This window comes from Pteronotus mesoamericanus, unplaced genomic scaffold (assembly GCF_021234165.1).
Source record: "Pteronotus mesoamericanus isolate MK-2021 breed Mesoamerican mustached bat unplaced genomic scaffold, CSHL_Meso_final scaffold_582, whole genome shotgun sequence".
NCBI classification, from domain to species: Eukaryota; Metazoa; Chordata; class Mammalia; order Chiroptera; family Mormoopidae; genus Pteronotus; species Pteronotus mesoamericanus.
Genome location: NW_026555323.1, coordinates 2513727 through 2538185, shown reverse-complemented (window position 1 = coordinate 2538185; position 24459 = coordinate 2513727). Strand labels below are relative to the sequence as shown.

At 40.7% G+C, this 24459-nt stretch overlaps 1 protein-coding gene across 1 annotated transcript; it reads left to right on the top strand.

Annotated features, from left to right (window-relative positions):
* Positions 1 to 1309: 1309 nt before the first annotated feature.
* LOC129061226 (60S ribosomal protein L31-like) lies at positions 1310 to 1687 on the top strand. The gene has a single exon (XM_054561892.1). It carries the CDS (start codon positions 1310 to 1312, stop codon positions 1685 to 1687), a length of 378 nt encoding a protein of 125 aa, XP_054417867.1.
* Positions 1688 to 24459: the final 22772 nt, after the last annotated feature.

Genomic DNA, 24459 nt, shown 5'->3' with positions numbered 1-24459 from the left:
CTGTGCTGAAGGATGCCCAACCCACTGAGCCACAGCGGTCAGTGTGATTTGTTAATCTTAACCAGATTAGAAGTCCCTTATATATTCTAGAAGCCAAAGCTTTGTCAATTACAAGTGCTACAAATATTTATTCCCAGTAGGTGGATTTCTTCACTGTTTTTATAAAGTCATTTTATGTTACTTTAAACTCACTTTTGTTAATATTGTGATAAAAAGGCTGTAACTTCTTAATTATGATATCATTTTAAACTTAAAGAAAGTTGCAAGAATAGGACAGAAGACTCCTACATTTTCTTTAGCCAGATTCATCAGGTGTTTACATTTTGGTCCCCACTTGATCTATCATTTTCATGAGAAAAGTTTCATTCTTTCTATATATAGACATGGGTACATAAAGATATGTGTGTACATGCTTGTACACACACAATTTATTTCCAAACCATTCAAAAATAAGTTAGATAAAGCATGTTCTTTCAAACCTAGTATTTTGGAGTGCATTTCCAATAACACTGATATTGTTGTACATATTCACAACCCAGGAAAGTGAGGACTGATTAAATGCTCTGATTTTATCTGCCATCTATTTCTAAATGTTGGCAGTTGTATCAATATATCCGTTAAAACTAACATTTTGGGATCCTGGGTCACATGGTACACTTCATTTTCATGTCTTTTTAGTCTCCTGTTATAGAGAGTAATTCCTCAATGTTTCTTTGTGATTCTTGACTTTTGTGTTTTGAAGTGTACAAGGCACTTATTCAGTAAAATATCTCCTAATGTGTGTTCGATGCTGCCCCCGTGCTAGATTGGCATTATGCATTTTTAGCAAGAATGTTACTGATTTGATGCTGGGTCCTTACAGCATCTTTTCAAGTGACATACAATATTAGTTCGTACCAATATTGGTAATTCTAACTTAGACTTTGCAATTAAGAAAAAAAGTTAATTTCTCCATGTTTAACACTTTCCCTGTATAATTACAAAAATAATTCATAGGGAGATACTTTGGGACCCTGTAAATATTCTGTTCCTAATCATTTTGTTTCAGCACAAATTGATAACTGTCTAATTCCTTCTTCATCGTTCCTTCTTCAGTGGTTAGTAACCGTATGTCAGGGAGAGTTTCTCCTTCTCATTCGTTCATTCATTCATTGTGCATATCATTCTAGACTCAGGACGCTCATTTTACCATCTTTATTTATTTTTAAAAAATAGTTTTAAATTTACAGAAAAACCATAAAGACTGTACAGCATTCTTATATTCTTATTCGGAGTTCCTACTGGAACTTTCCAACCTGGGCCCGGCATGATGGCTCCCGCACAGAAAGGAGGCGAGAAGAAGAAGGGCTGTTCTGGCAGCAACGAGGTCATGACCAGAAAGTACACCATCAACATCCATAAGGACATGCATGGCGTAGGCTTCCAGAAACGTGCTCCTCGGGCAGCCAAAGAGATCCGGAAACTTGCCATGACAGAGATGGGAACTCCAGATGTGCACGTGGACACCAGGCTCAACAAAGCCGTCTGGGCCAAAGGAATAAGGAATGTCCCTCGCCGTACCCGGGCGCAGTTGTCCAGAAAACAAAATGAGGATGAAGATTCAGCAAACAAGCTCTGTACGTTGGTCACCTGCGTACCTGTCACCACTTTCAAAAATCTACAAACAGTTAATGTGGACAAGAATTAACTGCTGGTTGTCAAATCAAGTTATAAAACTGCCTTCAAGGTTTGGTTTCCTGTTTCTAGTGGCAGTGTAATGTGTTTCTATATCTTAAAGTAGTTCCCAATTAAAGAATCATTTGGAAAGCTTTAAAAAAAAAAAAGAGTTTCTACTGGAGAGAGTGCAGAGAGTCCGATGCTCAGTTCCCTGTTGGTAACATTTGGAATAGGTATGGTGCATACATTATAATTAGTGAACTAATATTGACCTATTATTAACTAAAACTCATACTTTATACAAGTTTCCTCAGTGTTCGCCTGATGGATCTTATCTGTTCCAGGACCCTGCTACCCAGGACACTATATTACATTAACTTGTCACATCTTGTTGGTCTCTTCTCGACTATGACAATTTTTTAGGGTTTCCTTGTCTTTGATGACTTAGACATTTTTGAGGACTCCTGAGCAAGGATTTTTAAGGGACTTCAACTGGGACTTATTTGATGCTTTTCTCATAGTTAGACGGGGTCTATGGGTTTGGGGGAGGAGGTTCAGGGAGGAAAAGTACCGTTTCTGTCTCAGCATTTCAGTGGTACATATTGTACTAGTACTATGACTGTAGAGCCCTGGCTGATGTGGCTCAGTGGACTGAGCGCTGGCCTGCAAACTGAAAGGCCGCCGGTTCGATTCCCAGTCAGGGCACATGCCCGGGTTGTGGGCCAGGTCCCCGGTTGGGGGTGTGCAGGAGGCAACCGATTGACGCTTCTCTCACTCCTTCTCCCTCACTTCCCCTCTTTCTAAAAATAAGTAAATAAAATCTTTTTTAAAAAATGACGGTTAATATCAACCTTGGACAGCTAACCAAGGTTGCATTTGTTGTTTTGCTCCTCTGTAAAATTACTTTTTTCCTGCTTTCCCTCCTATGCTCCTTGGAAAGAGGTCACTCTGAGCAGCCCACACACAAGGAGTGGGGAGTTACGTTGTGCCAGCTTGTTGCAGGGGGAGTATGTGCACAAACTTGTCTCCTTTCCCCTTTGGTTCATTTATTACATTGTGTATCCTGTAAGGATGGGTTCATGAATTTTTATGTTATGTTGTGGGATAAGATCCAACACGACTTTATTTATCGTGATGCACGCATTTGGCCAATTCCACCGCCTTCAGCCCGGCTTCCGTACCTTTGGGTGTGTTCCCATGTTTTCTCCAGCACTTCCTTCCTCCAACAGTATTTTTCTTCACAAATGAACTCTTTAGTGCCTGCTCTTCTGATATGAAATATCCTATTTATAATATGTGACGTTTCCCTACACGGAGGGCTTACATTTAGTTTACTAATATTCTTCCATTATCTCTTCTTCACCAGCATTTGTGGGGCAGATGCCTTAATGACATCATGACGCAGGGGTCTCTGTAAGTCCATAAGCCCTTGGAAAGACTTTGAACTGCAGTGGCTTACGCAAGATTTTGTTTATAGACTTAACATTGCTAGGCTTAGGAAACCTGATTGGGCTCCCCGATTTTTTTGTTGTTGTTGTTGTTAGTCATTGACCTTCTCATTTCAAGTTTTTCACTTTAAATATATGTTCTATTTATGTTTTGTGAACTCAGAGTTTTCCATTGCCTCTCCCACGACTTCATCGGGCCCTTTTCTTCATATTCCAACCAAGATGCACACACAAAAAAATAATTGTTATTAAAAATAAAAAAACAACTTTTTCCTCCCAAAATCACTGTCTATTAAATTAATGATCCTGGAGCTTTGGATTCTGAGAGATATCCTGAGCCCTAAAATATAAAAATGTTGGTTTATAAAAGGAACCACCCTCAGACCTCCCAGTAGTTTATTCTGCAGCCTTTTCTCAGCCCAGGGAATCCTATATTCATCTGTTGCTTAAAATCTGCCTGTGAAAATTTATGTTATTAGCCATCTTCAAAGAATGTGTGAGCTCTGAGAATAATTCCGTAATACTAGTGCAAACGTACCTCATTCATAAAACGCGAGGTGTGTGCGCGCCGGTTTGAACTGTCTGCAACTATCAAAGAGCCGTACTACAGCGCCATCTGTCATCCAAAGTTGGAATTAAATAGCTAAGAACCCAGGCACGGAGCAGCTGCTGAAGTTCGGGGTTAATGTGAGAAAAGAGGTAAGTCCACGAAACCGCTGGTGATGGACTTCAGTAAAAAGAGGATTTAAGAACCTCTTAAATTACAGAATTAATAGAAATATACTTCAAATATTTTTAATTACAGAAGTCTACAGGCTAAAAGTAAAAAGATATGTGTATATATAGAGTATTTCTTTTATTTAATTCCATACTGCCTTTTAAACTAATGCGTACATCCACAGTTTCAGGATGTTTACAAATATATTAGACCGAATCTATATCTGCCTTTATAGAAGTAGAGATTTTGACATAGTTTTAGATATAAAATATTTATCAGATTTTTCATAACATTTTCAAATATATTCAACTGAATATCTATGCACTTACTTATATATATATTTCTACATATTAATTATAGTCCATTACATAACAAAATACATAATTGATACACAAAATATATATTGAATAGGACTAGATATAAATGTGATATTCACATTTTATTTTCCAAACTGATTTTTATCTAATGTATACCATAATTTATTCACTAGATGTACAGCAATATTATTTTTGTTAGCACTTTGAATTCTGAATGTGTGCTCTTTAATTTGTCTATGCCCAGTTGATAAACTTTTACTTCATTTCTTATTTTTCACTTTTGCAGAAAATGCCTCAGAGAACAATCTCTTAAAAGTTTCACCGTTCAGTAAAAACAGAATTGGCAGTTCAGAAAAGTCTACAGCAATGTAGAGCCCACCTTAAAATGTGTAAGTATCATATATGCAGTACTCAAACGTGAATATTAGTAAATTCGGTTTTTTTCCTCAATCAGACTAGCGTGATTTTTCTTACTACCTTAGTTTTAGGGAATATATAGTGCTTACTGTCTTTATTTCGTTTTCTCTTCTGAAAACCTGTTCACATGACTTAATACTCATTTAAATTAAGTTGCTTTCATTTTTTTTTAAGTTGAGGCCAATCTGTATAGAGAATTACACTAAATACTGCATTGCACATATTTTCAAAATATTTTCAAAATATTTGACTATGTATTTATAGTTTTACTCAACCTATCATACCTAAACATTATTAATAATACTGTATAAAAACCTGTAAATCTTTCATTTTATTTCTGGATTTCATGTGGGCATCTATATTATGAGAAATATTTTATCATTGTTTAATTTTAATTTTAAAAAAACACTATTTCGTCTGAGGTTTATGTATATGTATGGCAAAGGATGAAGAATCTAAGGTTATCTTATGAATGAATGGTTGATACTGCTAAAGTCTTTTAATTATCCATCCACTCTAGATGTGGATTTTGATTACAAGTTCACTTTTATTAAGCCAAGTTCTCTATTTCATAGAAAGCATATTCAGTGAAAAACGGGGACGGGAACCCGTGGACGTTGTGGGACAGCGCTATGTTTACAATTTTGGAGAAATGTGCTTTTTACTGGGCTTTTGCTGATTTTGGTGTATTTGATTACATATTCATTTTATGGCACGTGCCCCTGTATAGCCTGTTCTCCCCATATTTCAAATTCAGCATTTCAGAATCGACCCGTAAGAACGCGGCTACAAAGTCCCTACACTGTCGGATTTTCTGGACAAAGCGCCCTGAAGTGCTTTGTCCGCAGAGCAATGGTAGAGGGTTTACGGTACACTTATCACACCCTCTGCGGAAAGATCGGGAGGACGCGGAATTGACTGCGGGCAGGAGGAACAGAGCCCTCTGGATTTGTATTTATTTGCTTATTTTTTTCCTTATGAATCGTCCGAAGCGCCTTCAGTCCCTGGACAACGACCGCAGCCGCCGCGGAGCTCCGCGGCCGGTTCCCAGACGGGGCGCGGCGCGGGTCACGTGGCCGGCCGGGAGGACGGTGGTCCGCAGGGGCCGGTCTCGGGAGCCTCCGGGCGGCCTCGGCGGGCAGATCCAGGCGAAGCGTTTTGATCCCTCCCGGCCTCGGTCTCTCTGACAGGCCGTTTCGGCTTTTCGGGCTGCGGGCTGACTTCCCATCCTTATTTGCTCCTGGGGACACCGCGATGCTCCGTAACGCTAGGTCGTCCCGGTCTGGTCGCTTCGCACCGTTTGGACCTGCAGATTTTGATACTTGATTTTCAGCATGTAAAATACATGCCTTTTTTTCCCCCTAGAAAGTGTAATGTAATAGCCATCGCTTTTCATATTTATGTTGAAGTCCATAAAGGTGTTTACAGTATTTTTGATGTTAGTGATTTTTACTTTAATTAGCATTTTTTTTCAAATGTTTTCCTTTAGGTTGATGTTGAGGCTTTTTGTTTTGTTTAAGGGGGTGCCATTAGTACTTAAGATCATCTTACACTTGGATACTGATTATTTTAATGTTTCGGACTTTTTCATTCCCCCAATAGTTCCAGGAGCAACATCTCTTCCAGAATTTAACTCATTATCTTAAAAATCCTGTAATTGTTACTAGTATAAAACGTTGCTTCCATTGCTTAACCCCAATCTTTTAAATTTCATTTTTTACTTAACTGGAAACAAAGTTGTTTGACTTTGGACTTCCGTTTTGAAACTCTCTTAAATGCAGCTCCTCTTTTTAAACATTACCCCTTGATCTCACCTTGTGTCCTTGGACTTCAGACTCTGGTTCCTCCTAAGCTGTAGCCCTGGCTTTTGTGTCTGTTGCAGAAACCGCTTCACTTAGGGAATCACACAAAATAAATTTGGGTCTCTTTTCCTCCCTATGTGTTGTAAGTTATTTGGAATTTATCTCTTTGGTTATATGTATTCTAAAAATCATTATAGAAGAACATTAACAAAAGTGCAGGGGAAAATCCAGTAACATGAAATTCCTGATGATGTTTAGTATTGATCTTCAACTCTTGTTTTTATAGCCCTATAATTTTCCTTTATAGAATACAGCACTAGACATATAATTATTTTGCTGTGTTAACTTCTTAATTTTTTGCAGGAAGAATATTCTTATTGATAAAAATTCAAATTATGCCTAGACAAAAGTTACCTAATGAAAAAACATCATTTATCTTGACGCTTTAATGACTCTTCAGACCTTCAGACCTATGCTTGTGAAGTACCCATATGTTTATTTTCTCTATGCAAACCCTACAATGATAATTGTTTTATTTTTGGCTGCATATGCCACGCCGTGGTGTTGCCACACATTGTTATCAGTGATCTTTTATTTAGTTAGAACATTATTACTCAGAAAAAAATGAATGTATTAGGTGAGGGTGCATGGGGCACGTAGTATAACTGGTGAAATGTCACATAGCTATTAAGTGATGTAATCAGAACACTATCTCCTTCATTCTTTCTACATCACCATCCTCTTTATCAATGAGTATCCATAAACATCTTGTACTACTCTCCTGTATTGTGGTGTGTTAAAAATTGAGTAATTACTGATGTGTCTCAAATATCTCTATAGTAATTTCTATTAAAAAAAATAATGCTATAATTTGTTTACCCAATTATCCATTGTTCTTTGATGGGTACATTCATATATAGTATTTAGTTTATTTTCTTTCTTTCATTTTTTTGCCAAAAGTGCACATGTTCCATACATTTGTCTGTGATATATAAATGTAAATATATGTATGTATATTTGTAGAATTTCAACTTTCAGGTCAAAGTGTGTGCATCTTTGCAAGCTTAGTGCATCATTACAAATAATTCTCTAAGTTGTATTATTCCTCCTACTACATACACGATCTCATGGAGTAATGATATATGTGACGATATGAAAAGTATTTTTATATTGAAAAGGTAGATTATCTCATTTTCAGATTAGAGTACATAATCCTTTCCTTTTGCATTAATGGCTATTTCAATACTTTTAGTTGCCCTTAGCTAAATCTTTCACACTGCATGGAAAATTTTCTTAGGGCATAACATGGTTGGTGGACTGGTCACAAAGGGATAATAAGCCAGAAACTAGAGTAGAGAGAAAGCAAAATACAAAGGTGCTGTTTAGAGAGAACCACTGAGCAAAGCATTGTGGGAGGCTCGTTTCGGGGTGCGGTGGCGTTGGTGTAAGCGGTGCCCAAATGTAATGTAAGCTAACTGACCATGTTTTGGGAATTCTGGTATTAAAGAAAGACCCTTCTTTAGTTGTTATAGGTGCACTGAGTATTTATTTTTATTTTATTAAAAATTCAGGTCATGGTAAGCACACTTGGACTACTCTTAAAAGCTCAGCAGCGTCCCCAAAGTCCTGACCTTCGTCCGGTTTCCTTTCCCACCATCCTCATATGTAGGACTTCATATTCCTCCAACACCGGAGAAAAAGATGAGGAAGGCAATGGGGTTACCCCTGCGTCTCTTGAGAGGCTATGTATAGGCGGCCCATCGTCCTGCTGGGACTTTACGTTCCTGCTGAGCTGTGGACTGGGGCTTAGTGCTTCCTTGTAGAGACGGCGTTGTACTGAGTCAGAGCTGTAACGATCGCTAGGTTTGGCATGACATCATTCATGAAAAGGGGTTTCCAACTGCTTTTGAAGGGATTATTTAGCCATTATCTTAATAGCTACATGCATTTGTACATCTTAAAAACAGGAACTATATGAGCATGCGAGAAAACCAGTTTTAGAGAGGCAATACCAAGAGCATATGTCTGAAGGTCATTTTGGCAATAGGACTATGGCATTACCATAGATAATAGAGTCCAGCCAAGCTCGATTTTTAAGTGTTGAGCAGTGACTTTGTCAAACGTTGCATCATTTTTCTGTGCCTCTGTTCTCTATTTATTCCTGCCTCATCTGCCTTGCTGCAGTGATGCATTCCTGGGGTTCTCTACTGAAGAATTCCCTTTAACCTTGGCCCTGCCTCTGCCTAAAAGACACTTCTCAACAGTTCCTGTCTGGGAAAATCTTTAAATGTGTTCATGAATAAGGAGTGACAACCTATAAAATTAATGACTTCCCCATATCATCATGTTCACGAGACACGCAGGTCTGAAGAGTAAAACAAGACACCTCAGTCTAGCCAAACCAAAGATGCAACATTTGCGAGGAAAGGCCACGTTGTCAACTGAGGTGCTCAAGTGAGCAAAGGTATCCAGTTGAAAAGTATATGCTTAGTTCCTTTGGGAGGAGGTGCTGGGAAACTGAAAAGCACACAAAAAATATATTCGTCCTTGCTGGGAACCTGCTGAGCAAAAGCAGAGCTGTAAGCTGTATGTTCACATGGCATACGGAGAGGTCATGAAAACATTGTCCCCGTGTCCCCTTCATCCGGGTCCCCAAATGACAACGTCTTATATATAACTATACTCCAGTCACCAAAACCAAGGAGTTGGCCTGGGAGCAATACGACTAACTACACAGCTTCCCCATATCCTACCCATTTTTATATTTACTCTTTTTAACATATCATTTCATGAAGTTTTCGTCACATGAGTAAGTTTGTATAACAGCATTTGCATTTCAGGACACGGAACTTTTCCATAACCCTGACAAATAGTGTCACGTGCTACTCTGTGACAGGGACACCCCTCCCCAGACTCTAACTGTTCTTCTCCACTGGTCTGTTCTCCATGACTATGTTTCTGTAGTTTCAAACATGCGGTCAATAGTGTATCAATAGTGTATGCCTTCATGTTGGTGAGTAGTGTTCCATTGGATGCTTATACTCGGGAGGTTTTGTTCCCTTCACCCATCGAAGGGCATTTGGGTTATTTCCTGTTTGGGGGAATTACAAGGAAAACTGCTGTGAACACCACGTGCAGGGTTTTGCATGAACATCTCTCCAGGTTACAAACCCATTAGTGATACTGTTTAGATCATATGGTAAGCATATTTTTAATCTCATAAGAAACTGAAAAACTATCGGAGTGGCTTTAAAATTATATATATTCAACACCATTTGCTATTGTCAGATGTTTTTAATTTTATTTTTATTTTTAGAGAAAGGGGAAGAGAGGGAGAAAGAGAGAGAGAGAAACATTGATCAATTAGTTGTCTCCTGCACGCGCCCTGAGGGGGGACAAAACCTGAAACCCACTCGTTTGCCCTGCCCCAGAATCAAACCCACAACTTTTCACCTTGCTGGACAATGACCAACCAATAGAGCCACACCGTTCAGGGCAGGCTTTTTAATTTTAATCATTTTAGTAAGTATAGTAGGATCTCATGATGGCATTAACTTGAACTTTTCTAACAGCTAATGATGTTGAATCTCTTTCATGTGCTTACACACCATCCTATGCCTTCCATTTGGTGAAATATCTGCTCAACACTTTCCCATTATTTAGTTGGATTTTTTATTTTCTTCCTATTTGGTTTAGAGTGTTCTTTATATTTTTCAAGATGTGACTTCATTGTCAGACATATGATTTGCATATATTTTCATCAGCTTTACTTATTTTCACCTTGACTTTTCGGTCTGTTAATATCTTTCACAGAACAAAAGATACTAATTTTGAATAAGTCCAATTTATTGATTTTTTTCTTTTATAGATTGTGCTTTTGGTGTCACATCTAAAATCTCTTCTCCTAACTTCAAGTCAGCAAATTTTCTCCTATTTTTCCTGAAAAAGTTTTCCAGTTTAACATTTTAAATGTAGCGAAATGATCCAACTGAATTTCTTTTTTATAAGGTGTAAAGTGTGAGTTGAGGTTCAGTGTGTGTGTGTGTGTGTGTGTGTGTGTGTGTGTGTGTGTTGGATAGGCCAACACCAACTATTTAAATTTTTTTTTTTTACTGAATTCCTTTTGTGCTTTTGTCAAAAAATGCTTTGGCTGTTACTGTGTGGGTCTATTTATAACTTCTGTTCTGTTCAATTGACATATGTATCCCAGTGACTTAGTTATTATAGCTAAACACTAAGTCTTAAAATCAGGTAGCATGATTCCTCCAATTGTTTTGTTCTTTTCCAGAATTATTTTAGCTACTTTAGTTACTATGCTTTTCCATGCAAATGTTAGGATATGCTTGTTAATGTCTGCAAAAAAAATTGCTGAGATTTCATAAGAATTTCTTTACATCTATATGAGCAAGGTATATTCTCCCACTGATTTTGGCTTTGTTTACTTTTTTATTAGTGTTCTGTAATTTTCAGCCTCATACCTTAGCTTTTTGTTGTTATTATTGTTCATGATACAGTTTTTTTTTATTTGTTTCATTCACTGTGTGTGTACATGTGCATATACTCACATATACACACTTTATTGACATTATGCACAAATTCACTTATTTGTTCTAGGAATTATTTGGTAGATTCCTTGAGATTATCTACATAGATGGCACATCACCTGCAAAATACTGTTATTTCTTCTTTCCTACCTGTATGACTTTTACTTCATTTCCCTTTGCTTCATTACATTAGCTAACGCACCTAGTATTATGTTGAAGGATCAGTGAGCATGGGCATCTTTGCTTTATTTCAATCCTAAAGAAAAATCATTTTACACTTTTTTTACAATTAAGTATCATATCAGTTTTTCACAGCAAAGTATCCTATCGGTTGTAGGTTTTGTAAATATTCTTTATCAGGGTGAGGAAATTTGCCAGGGGGCTTTGGACTCCTCGTGATACCAGAGTTTGTATCCTTTGAATCTTTGAAAATGTATTTAGATTTTTTTTTTTATCCCAGAATATGGTCTATAGGGGTAAATGTTCCACATGCACTTGAAAGGACTGTGTTTGCTGCTCCCGTCAGGGGAAGCATACAAATCGATAAATGTCAATTAGATCACTTAGTTGATAGGGTTGTTCAAATATTTTATATGCTCGCTGATATTTTTCTCTACTTATTCTACTAAATATTGAGGGCTATTTGAATTTCCAGTTATAAATTTAGATTTTCTTACTTCTCCTTGAGGCTCTTTCAGTTTTTTCTACTTGGCATATATTTTGAAGATCTGTTCATTGATATATAAAGGATTTCTAGGTCCTTTTGATAAATTGACACATAGTATCATGAAATAGCTTTCTTTATCCTTGATACTATTTCTAGTATATTTGCCTGAAATAATATTAATATTGCCACAAAAGCTTTTTTATTTTTTGATAGAGTAGTACATATTTGTCTTTTCTTTTCCTTTTGCCCTACTTATACTTTTATATTTAAAATGCATTTCTGTAGCTCTGGCTGTGTAGCTCGGTTGATTGGGGCATCATCTTGATACACCAAGGTTCCAGGTTCGATCCCTGGTCAGGCTACATACAAGAATCAATCAATGAATACATAAATAAGTGAAAAGAAATCTCTCTTTCTCATCAATAAATAAAATTTGAAAAAATAAATAATAAAATTCATTTCTGTAGGCATCATATAGTTTTTTCTTTTAGGTCCAATCTGACAATCTGTCTTTGAGTTTGTATATTTAGATCATTGACATTTAAAATTGTCCAGTTTAATTTAAATCTATCATTTTTCTACGTGTCACATGTCATTTGACCCATTTTTCTTCTTCATCTGCCTTGTTTGGAATCATGGAATATATAATTATTCCATTTTGTTTCCTTTATTGGTTGTGGTTGATTTAGGGTTTATTGTGTACATGTTTAACTTTTCAGTTTTTCAACTTACATTCTATGACTTCATGTACTGTATACAACTCTTAAAATAGTATAATTTCTTTTGACCTTTTACACCTTTGTGAAATTGTTGTAAAACATTTTACTTTTACAAGAGTAACCCCACAATACATTAAAATGACTTTGGTCAATACAGTAAGTTATGGGCTAACAAAATTTAAATAAGAAAATATATTTTAGGTATAATATTCACTCACAAAGTTACAAATCTCTGTTCTCTTCATTCTTTGATGTAGACACACATTTCCACCTGAAATCTAACAGTCCTAGCAATGCAGGTCTATTAGTGAGTAATTCTTTCCTCTTATATATATATATGAATACATCTTTACTTTTTCTTTTGTTTTTGGAAGATATCTTTACTGTGTACATAATGCTAGTCGATTATTATTTTTCCTGTTAGTACTTTAACAATATCACTACACTCTCATCTTGTTTATCCTGTTTCCAGGAAGAACTACGCTGTCCTTCTCTGTGTCTCTGTTTCAACATGTTTTGAGTTTTCCTGTTGTTTTATTATTGATTTAGAACAACTTGATTTCGATGTGACTTTGTACTGATTTCTTCATACTTTTTGTGCTTGGGGTTCAGCGAGCCTCCACGTCTGTGAGTTTATACATTTGTGTCAGATTCATACCCCTTTGCTCACATATTAAGCTGCTGGGAGCTCACCCCATCACCGATGTCCTTTCCATTCCTATTCTATTTCTTTTTTTAAAAAAAATATTTTTTATTAATTTATTTTTAGAGATAGAGGAAGGGAAGAAGAGAGAGAGAGAATCATACATGTGAGAGAGAAACACCGATCAGTTGCTGAACCTGCAACCCAGGCATGTGACCTGACCAGGAATTGAACCTGCAGCCTTTCGCTCTGCGGGACCGTCCTCCAACCAAACGAGCCACCCTGGCTGGGGTGATGTACATTTTTTTAAAAGCCAAAATAAAATTTCTTGAGAGGAAAGCTTCAATGTAATGTTTCAAACATACACTGATTAGAATGAACAGCAGACTAGAATTTTCAGAAGAAAATATTACTAAACAAGACAAAATAAGCCATCCCAAATGAAAGGCAAAAAGGAAGAAATAAGCAGTCCCGACTGGCGTGGCTCAGTGGACTGTACGCCGGCCTTCGAACCGAAAAGCCACCAGTTCGATTCCCAGTCAGGGCACATGCCTGGGTTGTGGGTTCTATCCCCAGTGGGGGCTGTGGGAGAAGCAATTCATTGATGTTTCTCTCTCGCATGTATGGTTCTCTCCCTCCCTCCCCCTCTCTCTGTAAAAGAAGAAGAGGAGGAGGAGGAGCAGATGCGGTGAGACGCAGCCTGGGACTGGGGGACTTCAGAGAGTGGTTGGAAACGGAGGCGGCTAGGAAAGAGGCGGGCCTGGAAGTCGGGGTTCATGTCTTGAAAAGAGAGAAAATATACACAAAGCACCAATCCTCTTCATATTCAATAAAAGTTGGGGTTAATTGGTTATTAGGCAAGATGACAGGTGAGCAGAAGAAGAGATTCATTCTTTTGTGCAATTAAAAGTAAAAGATGGGACCGCAGGAGCGCACACCCCGGTGGTTTACCCGCAGAGCGCGGTTTGCGAAGGGGGCTCCAGCCAGGAGGCAGGACCCCCATCCTGTGTGCTCATCCCGGGAGGGCGTCTTCAGGTCCAAACCCCGCTCATATTTGCCCAAATCGGGGGGAGAGGGATTATAGGAAAGGTCACGAGACTCGGGGTGAGCGACGTGAGAGGCTGAAACTGTTCCATTTGCTTTGACCTTCAGTAGGAGGGTCTTCCCTGTCGCTCCGCGCGCACTACGCGCGGGGGGCTCACGCAGGGTGAACCTCGACGAACGTCCCATGAGCTTTGAGGATCAGCCCGGAGGGTTTCAGCCCCTCGGCGCCCTGAGCCGGGGGTGCCGCGCTGTGCCTGGGACGCGGGCGGCGGGAGTCGGGCGCGGAGTGGGGCGCGCAGGGGGACCCCTCGGAGGACACGTGCGCGAAGATGAGGCGTGCGGGGAGCGGGAGGGAGGGAGACCGCGGGCGGGAGAGGAGAGGCGCGTCCTTGTCCCTGGGAAGGGCCTGCGAGAGGCCGGTGCACTGGGGGGAAATGGGGGACAGTCACTTGTGGGACGTCGGGAGCGTGCGGGGCGTCCGTGGGGGTTGCGCAGGTGGGAAGGAAAGTCGGGGATGCGCGTGGTGTGGAGGAACTCGGAGCGTCGGGGTCCCTGTCCACTGGCGAGGGCTCTGGGGGTCCCCTGGAGAGGTCCTGGGCGTGGGGAGGACGCGGTGCAGGGGGCTGCGGGCCGGCAGGGACCTTGCGTGGTCCTGTTCGCCCCCCATCTCCGTCCCTCACCCCGCTCTCCATCCCTCCTGAGAGCGAGTTCCTGTCATTTACACGTGCAGGTGGGATGGAGACAGTGACCTTAACTTTCCGCAAGCTCACAGCGCCACCTGGCGTCCACAAGCGGGAGGCCACGCTGAGGATCTGCACGCAGCTGTGCGGACAAAGAACCGAATTCAAAATGATTTTATTATGTTACAGTAAGTTGGAAAATATTTAAGGGAATTACATAGCTCACGAAATATCCTAGTACCTTTAGCACTTTATCATATAATTTGGCACGCAACATTTTTCTTGAATTAAAAAGATTTTCATGTATAATGAAAATTGGATTTTTTTTAGAAAAGCAGAAGGAATTGTAAAATGAACACCTATATAGCACCGCCCAGATTCTAAATTTTCAACATATTGCCATGGCAAAGTCAACTATATACATATGTGTGAAGTAAACGACTTTAAATAAATAAGGCATCGTGACATCTCTGCATGTTCACAAAATAAGGGTACCCTTTTTCATTTTCTAAAGATTTTTTAATAAGATTTTATTTATTTACTTACTTACTTATTTTTTTAATTTATTTACTTTTTAAATACATTTGTCTCTGCCTCCCCCCCACCTCTTTCCCTTGCCCCCTCCCTCCTTCCCTCCCTCAGCTCTTCCCCTTTGGTTTTGTCCATGAGTCCTTGCTATATGTTCCTTGACTTTCCCCTTCCCTTCCCTTCCCCTGCCCCCCCTTCCCTCTTGTCTCTGTTGATTTCTTTTCCTTTCAGTGTTGCTGGTCTTATTTTCCTTGCATCTTTGCATTGTTGGTTAGGTTCCGCTTATAGGTGAGATCATATGGTATTTGTCTTTCGCCCCCTGGCTTATTTCGCTTAGCATGATGCTCTCCAGTTCCATCCATGCTGTCGCGAAGCTTAGTAGTTCTTTTTTGCTTTCTGCTGCGTAGTATTCCATTGTGTATATGTACCATCATTTTTTGATCCAATCATCTACTGATGGGCATTTCGGTTGCTTCCAACACTTGGCTATTGTAAATTGTGCTGCTATGAACATTGGGGTGCATAGGTTCTTTTGTATTGGCGTTTTGGTGTTCTCAGGGTATAGTCCCAGCAGGGGAATCGCTGGATCAAAAGGCAGTTCCATTTTGATTTGTTTTTTATTTATTAATTTCAGAGAGAAAGGAAGGGGGACAGAGAGAAAGAGAGAGGAACATCGATTAGTTGTTCCTCTTATTTGAGCATCCTCGGTTGATCCTTGTCCATGTCCTGACCGGGATCGAACCGACAGCCTTGGCGCATCGGATGTCGCTCTTACCAACTTAGCGACGAGGGTGTTCTTTGTACTACCTAGAGCCCTCCTAACAGGAACGAGGGGGACAGTTCCCTCAGGTCACGATTCCTGTTCTGTCCGTCTCTCACTGCCCCCTCTCTCCTCCGCCCCTTTGCGGACCTTTAAGCTGGGTTTTTTGTTTTTTTCCAGCTGCGATGCGGTAGCAGCTGTTGAACTGGATGCGCCTGAAGTCTTTGTATCTGTTAGACGATCCCAGGACCGTTTCTTGCTTTAATTGTTTGGAACATCCTCAGTGAATCGTACTCCAGGACACGCCTCCTCTTTCTCCTTCCCGGCTCCCCGGAGCCTTCAGGACTTTCTTTCCACTGTTCACTACAGCGAAAGCCAACGGGGGTGGGCGCCTCCCGCGCAGGCGCACAGGCCCTCCTGCGCTCGGTCCTTCCTCGGGACTTCGCCCACCAGGGCGGGGCTGCCCCGGCGCCGCGGAGTCCCGACCCCGCGCCCCGCCCCTCCGCGAGGTCCGCCGCCGGGGCGAGGTCAGCTCTCCGTGCTTCCGCTGGGGTCGGTTGGCGAGTCTGTTCCGAAGTCACACTGTTTGCTGTATGTTACCGCTTCAGGCCTTGCCTTTAAGAGTCCTCGCTTTGTGTTTTGCATGCAGATGTCTTTAACTGGAGTGTGTAAACTTTGATTATTTTAAGTCACCCGAATATAACCTACGACCAGGTTCATATGTTTTGTAGTGTGGATACCTTTCATTTTTGTTTTTTAAAAAATGCATTCATAATCATTTTTCTCTTTCGGTTTTTATTTTTTAAATTAAGTTTATTGGGGGTGACATTGGTTCATAGGATTATATAGATTTTAAGAGTACAGTTCTGTGATACATCATCTGTATATTGCATGTGTGCATAACAATTTTTCAAAGAATCAATTGTAATCTTTTCAAGCACTCTTTACTAAATTGAATGGTTTTTATGTTTCTTTTCTGTTTTTTTAAAGGAAGACATGGCATTTTCCCAGTTTTAGTGTTTTGCAGCAATTGCATTTGTCCACCTTTCTGGTATTTAGCTGATTCATTGATGTCCGTCGTTTCGGGCTGAACCCTTACCACGTCTCTGACTTAGTTCTTTGGTGAGCAGGCTGCTGAGTATCCTGCAGAATGGGATTCCTCATTCTGTGTTGAACTGAGATTTCCTCGCATGAAACCAACAGACACACGCACAACAGTAGGGTAGAGACAATTCAAGGCTCTGAGAAGCGGACGAGGGAGGATCTGTTCAGGGCCAGCAGCTCGGAGAACACAAGCGCCTCCGGGACCGGGTTGAAAGAAGCACATTGTCTTGTGAAGGGAACATCAGCACAGGGTGCATCGCTGAGGCTCGGTAGCATGTGCCTGCTGTGCAAGTCGTGAAATCTTCCATTTAATGGTCTAGGAACTACTCTGGAAAGACGATTTGTTCCAGGTTTATGAGATGCGAGCAACCAACAGAGCAAAAACATTGTTCCTTTATGGACATTTTTACTCCAAAGTGTAGGTCTGTAGTTAGGGGCTCTGGGAGTCAATCCTCTATATACAGAACCTAAAGGTCTGATCTCAGTAAGAACAAATACTTCTCTTCCCTCAGTTAAACCAGTAACCTTAATTCTACTCCTTGTAAAGAGCAATCCTATGTTCCATGCAAATTATGTAAAATGTGGCAATTATGTAGCAAGATGATACTCAAATTTAAAGGAAAGTGGAGGTTTGGGGTTTTTTTCTTTTTTAAACAAATAGAGGTAAGGAATCTTACTGGTTTCTTTTTCTTTTAATGATAATTTTGTTTTGCTCTTACAAATAGAAAACTCTCCCTGAATTTTTTTCTCATAATGCTGCAAGTTTATCAGCCACATATAAAAAATCACGGAAAAGGCAGATTAGGGTCCCTCTGGGTGGTTTGAATTTATTTATACAATTTTCCCCCTTCATCTCAAATGGGTGGCTTTTCACCATTAGGCTGTTGCAAGGTGACTTTGATCTGTAAAGTCCTCTGTCTTTTTTGCAGTCGGGAAGATGAGAGGTTGAAGACCAAGGTCAGCTGCCTTTCCCTTGTGTCTTTGCCTTTTTCTCCCGTACTGTGACCCCGTCTCTATGGAGCAATGATGCTCATAAAATCCCGTTCTACATGCGAGGTGGCCTCATGACCCTTTCTTCTCATCACTGGACTTAGGGAGGGTGGTTTGATACAATGTCTGTTATACTTTCCTCTTCTGCATCTGGGGAGTGTTCTGAGACACTTCAGGCAGTGCCACATCCCATGTGCTGTTTCCAGCTTTCCATGGTCCTAAAAAGCTGGTGACAGAAACCTGGGGGCTTCGACGTGAAGCTTTCCTGTTTCTACCACATGTGATCATGAAGACTGCTAGCCGTTTATTAAAGACCTCATTTCTCTATATGCTCTATGGTTATAACAACAATGGCTACCTCATGAAGATTTGGGGAAACTAAATAGGTAGCTAGAGCATACTCATGCTCAATGAATGTGTTATTGTGGATTTCAGGGAGATGTCTCTTAGGTTGATGAGCAACAGTGCAGAAAAGAATCAGCCACAGAACAAATGATGTGCCTCCTTTACCCATCTCCAAACTGGCTAGAACTTCATGCTTGATTCCGGTGGTAGAGTCAAGAGGGAACTCCCCAGGAGGGATTCTGGATGTAGAGTCATCATAATCAGCGGGAATATGGGCCTGGGAAAATTGGTTTGTGACTGTCCACATGGGACACCAACTGCGTATGTGCGGTTGGTGGGCTTCCTCCAGGAGACAGATCCTGACCTATGTCCCAGTTCCCACACTGTACGGCGCGCAGTGAGAACATTCACCGAGAGTTCCTGGAACTACGCTTGACAATACAGATCTCAGTATGCATTAGCCACAGTATTAGGATCCAAAGGTTCCAAGTTTCAAAATATCATATCAAGACCCTTGTTACTGTTTTACAGATTGGAATTCCGAAGCACAGCCAAGTTAGGAAACTTGCCCAAAGCCGCACAGAAAATGACAGAACCACAAAGTCAGCCCCCGCTGCCAGACTCTACGCATCTTACTCCTCAATACGAAAGCCCACAGCCCGATAGCACGTAAGTAGCAAAAAAATCTGGAAGTTTAAATGTTGTGTCTTCCCCTCCAACCCTGAGGCTCTTCAGCAGCCCATTCTTTGAACACCGCACTGAAAAATGGCCGTGGTACCTCACCCGGCCCTGCCGACAAATGGTACAGCTCCCCCAGCACCTCTCTACGGGGCGGGGCCTCAAGTTGTGGCCTATGATATTAAGAGGCAGCCTCCAAAATCCAGGAAGCTATTCTATGGTGCCTACTGAAATGCTAGTTTTGAAAAAAATTAAATCTATTGGAGTGACAAGGGTGAAAAAGTTTATGTAAATTTTTTTAAAGATTTTAATTATTTATTTTTAGACAGAGGGGAAGGGAGAAACATCAATGTGTGGTTGCCTATCGCGCGCCCCCTGCTGGGGACCTGGCCCACAACCCAGGCATGTGCCCTGACTGGGAATCAAACCGGCGACCCTTTTGGTTCACAGGCTGGCGCTCAATCCACTGAGCCACACCAGCCAGAGCATAAAATCTTTTTAAAAAATTTTTAGATATTGGTTGCACAACAGTGTAAATGTACTTACTATTACTAAACAGTACACTTAAAAATAGTTAAAATGGTAAAGTTTATATTGCATGTAGTTTACCACAATTTAAAACTTTTAAAATTTAATTTTAATAAGATGATGTCATACATACATATTACACATATATTTTTTATATGTGAATGCATCAATTTAGGCACTCCAAAACAACAGTAATATCTCCAGCATTTTCCTATTTCACTCAAACTTTCAATCAAATGGATAATGAAAATTAAAATCATCTTATTTTCATAGAAGACAAAGTGGAGCTTATTATTTTAAATATTCTGTTTATTTAGTTGAATATTTATCCTTGGCACTGTCGTTTCTGGGTCTCCCTGGGCCTTCTTGCCCTCCCCTTGAATCAGTCCCTCTACAATTAAAAACTTATGTTATAATGGGGAAAAGAGAGGCAGAACCGAAGCTCAGTGTATTTTGTTAATCCAAGGGGAAACTATCTAAGGGCAACCTGAGTTTTCAGGAGGTCAGTTTCTAAAGTGAGGTGATGACTGAGTGGGTGATTAGAACACTGTATGAGTTTGCTACGGCTGCCATAACAAGATACCACAGATTGGGTGACTTAGAAAACAGAAACTTATTTTCTCACAGTTCTGGAGCCCAGAAGTCCAAGATCGAGGTACTGGCAGGTTCGGTTACTTCTGAGCCCTTTTGCAAATGGCCACATTCTCAGAGTCCTCATATGGTCCTTCCTCTCTCTGTTATCATCCCTGATGTCCTTTTAAGTGACCCAATTTTCTCTTCTTATAAGGGTCCCAGTCAGATTGGTTAGGGCCCACCCTCATGGCCTCATTTTAACTTTTTTCCCCTTAATCACCTCTTTAAATGGCCTTTCTCCAAATGCATGCACATCCTGAGTTGTGGGGGTTAAGGCGTCAACATTTGAATTTCTGGAGACACATTTAGCACATGACAAGGATGCATAGTGATTTCAAGACTGCAGAAATAATGGGATTACTACCCAGAGGTGAAACTGTTCATAGTCAACAAGACAAGAAGAATGACTTGTTCATAAAATAGGAGTGGACGTTGGGGCAAGAGATCAGTCTGAAAGTGAAGGTAGCACTCTTATCACTTCATGTAGGAGGTGTAAATGGAAAATTTCTACTATGAAAAAAGGACGATCATATTTTTAACATTTGGGGGCACTACTAATTTAAAGAAAGACTGAAAATGAGAAAATTGACGCAATAACCCATTTATTTTTAACTTTGGATTTTTAAGGTAAAATGTATCCTTCTCCAGTAGATAGTTCAGTGTATTTCAACAAATGCATCCAATCACACAAGCATGACCATCATTAAGATTCATAACATTTTCCCTCCCCCCAGAATTTCTGGCATGCCCCTTTGTGGTTTATCCCTTTGTATATCATACTTTCTATGCCATTGTAAAATATACTTTCACTGCTATATGCAATTAGTCATTATTGGTACAGATAAAGACAATTGAGTTTGACCCATTTGTTTTTGAAAACCAAAAAAATTGAGGGGCAACTTCATGACATGTGAGGATTGTTACATGTGAGAATTGGATAAAGGAACACCAAAGATAAATTTTCTCCTTTACCTGAGACATTAGTCAAGTAGAGATTTAAGTCAGCATGGAAATCATACCAGAAGTGCAGTAGCGAGGAATGTGTATTATTCTGTTGCAATCCACAGGATGTACTGGCATGCAACCGGAATTTGAATGGTCATTGAAGATTTCCTGGAGGAAGCAATTTATGATTGACTGCATAAAGAATAAGTAGCAGAAGCCGTGTAAGTTAGAGTTAGAGGATACAGAAGACGGACTTGTACTTGGGTAAGATCCACTGAATGTGTTGAAATCAAAAGATTTGAGACATCACATTGAAGGTAGCAATTCAGTACACCCACCTGAAGAAAGCTGGAAATAATGCCTGGGCTAGATTTTTGGGGACTTTATTCCATGTTAATGTGTTTGGATTTTATAGCATTTAGAGTTCGGGTTTTTTTAATGTTTCGTTATGGTCTGCTTACTAGGAACACAGCTGGTGTAACTAAAATGAGAATTTGGGAGTCGTGTATTAAGTTTGAAGGGAAAATATGGTGTTTAAAGTCAGACTCTGTAGCGGCAAAGGTAGAGTATGGGGTAGGGAAAATAAGAGACAAACCAAGCATCAGCATGGACACACAAAAATTTAATATTTTCAGAGTGCAGCCTAGAAGAAGGCAATTCAGCATCAAACACAGGTTACTTTCTTCCCTTAAACTCACCTTCTCAAATTTTGTAGGTCCCTGCTAAGCTGTTCTGTGGAATCAAGAGCCCCTGGACTCACAGTGCCATCTAACATGAACAAAAACCAGAGGTTAATGACAAGTGAAAAGAAAAGTTCAGGGAAAAGTTGGGGTCCCGGGGCCAGAAGTGCCTGTGTTCAGTTGAGCAGGATTTTTAACACATTCATTTCAAAAGTGAAACCATGCATAGTTGCTGCGGCGCGAGAGGATGTGATTCTTAATTATCCTCAGTAGGGACTGCGGGAAGCCTGACCCACAGCCACGTTACAGCTTCCGCTCCTCACTTAAGGGTTAAAGGTTGATGTGCGCGGGAGCGTGTTACCCTGAACACAGAGCGCTCAGAGTTGCTGGTACAGCTAGTTCAGCTGACTCTGCTCTGCCACGGGTGTTCATCCTTGCTGCACTGTATGTCTGTTTACAAACAGGCCGTTTCCCTCTGCGATCGCGCCGGTATTCTTGCGTGTAATTTCTTAGGCTAAAGCCCTGATAGGTTATTGTTTAAAAAACGTCTTGGAGTCCAACAGGGAGGGCGGGCGCGTTTGTGCGACGCTGTTCCGCGAAGCCGCGCCCCCTGAGACCCCGCGAGTCCCACCCCGCGCCGCCTACAGCGGTCTGAACGTCCGGTTTAGCACAGCAGCTCGCGGGAAAGGCGCCATTGTGCTGGGCTCGCTCGCAGTGCACGCCGGGAAGGCCACGTGGCTCCGGGGCCGCGGCAGCCTCAGGGGCGGGTCCTGTGCCAGTCCGCCCGGAACGGGCGGGGCGAAGTGCACAGTGCTTTCCTTCCCCTCCGAGTTTCCGGTTCCGCAGTCTTCTCTCGGTCCTTCCTCTTTAAGGAACCCTCTGGGAACTTCCTGTTGGTCGTTTGCGCCACAAAGAGTTGAGCAAATACGAGTATTTTTGTCACAAAAAAATTCCCTTTCTAGGCTTCATATCATTGTTTTAGTTCTGGCTTTTTAACTTTGTATTACCCTCGGTGTTTTTGTTTTTGTTTTTCAGAAAAGTGTGTACCGAGGCTTTTCCACAACCCTTTTTTCCATTTTTGTAGTTAAGCAAACACGGTCTAAAACCAAAAATTCATAACCTTTGGTTTAAAATACTAATCCCTTTCAGCCTGTTTATTGCATTCCTCTAGAAAATATAAAATATTTTTTAAATTTTTTTATTTACTGATTTTAGAGAAAGGGGAGGAGAGAGCGAGAGACAGACATGGGGATTTGTATGTGCCCTGAGCAGGAATCGAACCTGCAACCTTGGCGCTTGGGGTGGGTGGTCCAACCAACTGAGCTACCCGGCCAGGACTGCTTAAATATTTTTAATACTGAATTTGAGTGTCTTTTCTATGGGATACTGCTTTTGTCACTTTTATAATGTCTTTAAGATTCTCTATTGATTCCCTAATTTAAAATTTTTTTCCCATCATCTTTAATATGAGGGACTTTTAGGGGTTTTAAAGTCAAACTCAACCCCCACCCCCATCTACATAATCACATTATACTTTATTATTATTTTTAATTGTGCGAGTTTAACAAAGTTTCACAACCTTTGAAAGAGCTATTGGGCCTTGGTTTTTTATGGATGCTTATGGATCTCACTCCTTTCCCCTATTGCTCACCTGAGAGCTGATCAGTCTTTCCCTCTCCCCCAATCCTCCACCCCTCTACTGGTACTGTCTTGGGTTTACCTATGTTACTCTTCCAGTTCTGGCTTTTCTTTAAAAAAAGAAATCCCCAAACTGTAATTCAAAGGCTGGGAATTTACTTTCCCTCGAAAGGGCAAGACATTAAATATTTTCAGCTGGCGGGGAGCTTTCTGGTCTCTGTGACAGTTGTTTCACTCTGCAGTTACATCATGGAAGCAGCTGTGGACCACATATACGTGAAAGGCCTTGGCTGTATCCCAGCAAAGCTTCATGTACAAATGTATGGTTTGAAGAAGGAAAATAGTTTCTAACCCTGCAGCTTAATTAGCTCCTTGCTTATCGTAAACAACACTGTAGTTTATACAACCTCAAAAGTCATGTGTATTTCTATTTTGTTAATGATTTTGATTTCACCTCCATTTTTTGTTTTATGATAGGATGTTTAAGCAGTATTATGGAAAGTTAGAGAAAGGGAGGGAATGCTGGCGTAAGGACACTATGGTCTGCTGTACTGATTAGTTGATCCTCTTGTTCCATACCTTGTGTACCTCTCTATTTTGAGTACAGTATTTTTTTGAAGGAGTAATATGTGCTGATGTTAACCTTAAAGAAAAAATTTAATGACACTTGTTAAGAAGGGTGTGGCAGACTTTGTTCAGGACCACTTGTAATAGGCGCAGGGTCCCATGCAATGGGATTTTACAGTAAGGGAGCGAGATTAGGTTCAATTCCTAATACAGCAAGGGCCAGTGAGAATGTATACCCAAGGAGTAGAGGTGAGCGTCAGTATACAAAAAAATTACAAAGAGGAGCCCTGGCTGGTGTGGCTCAGTGGGCTGAGCGTCATCCTGCAGACCAAAAGGTCACTGGTTCAATCCCTGTTCAACCCCTGCCCAGGGCACATGCCTGGGTTGCAAGCCAGGTACCCAGTTGGA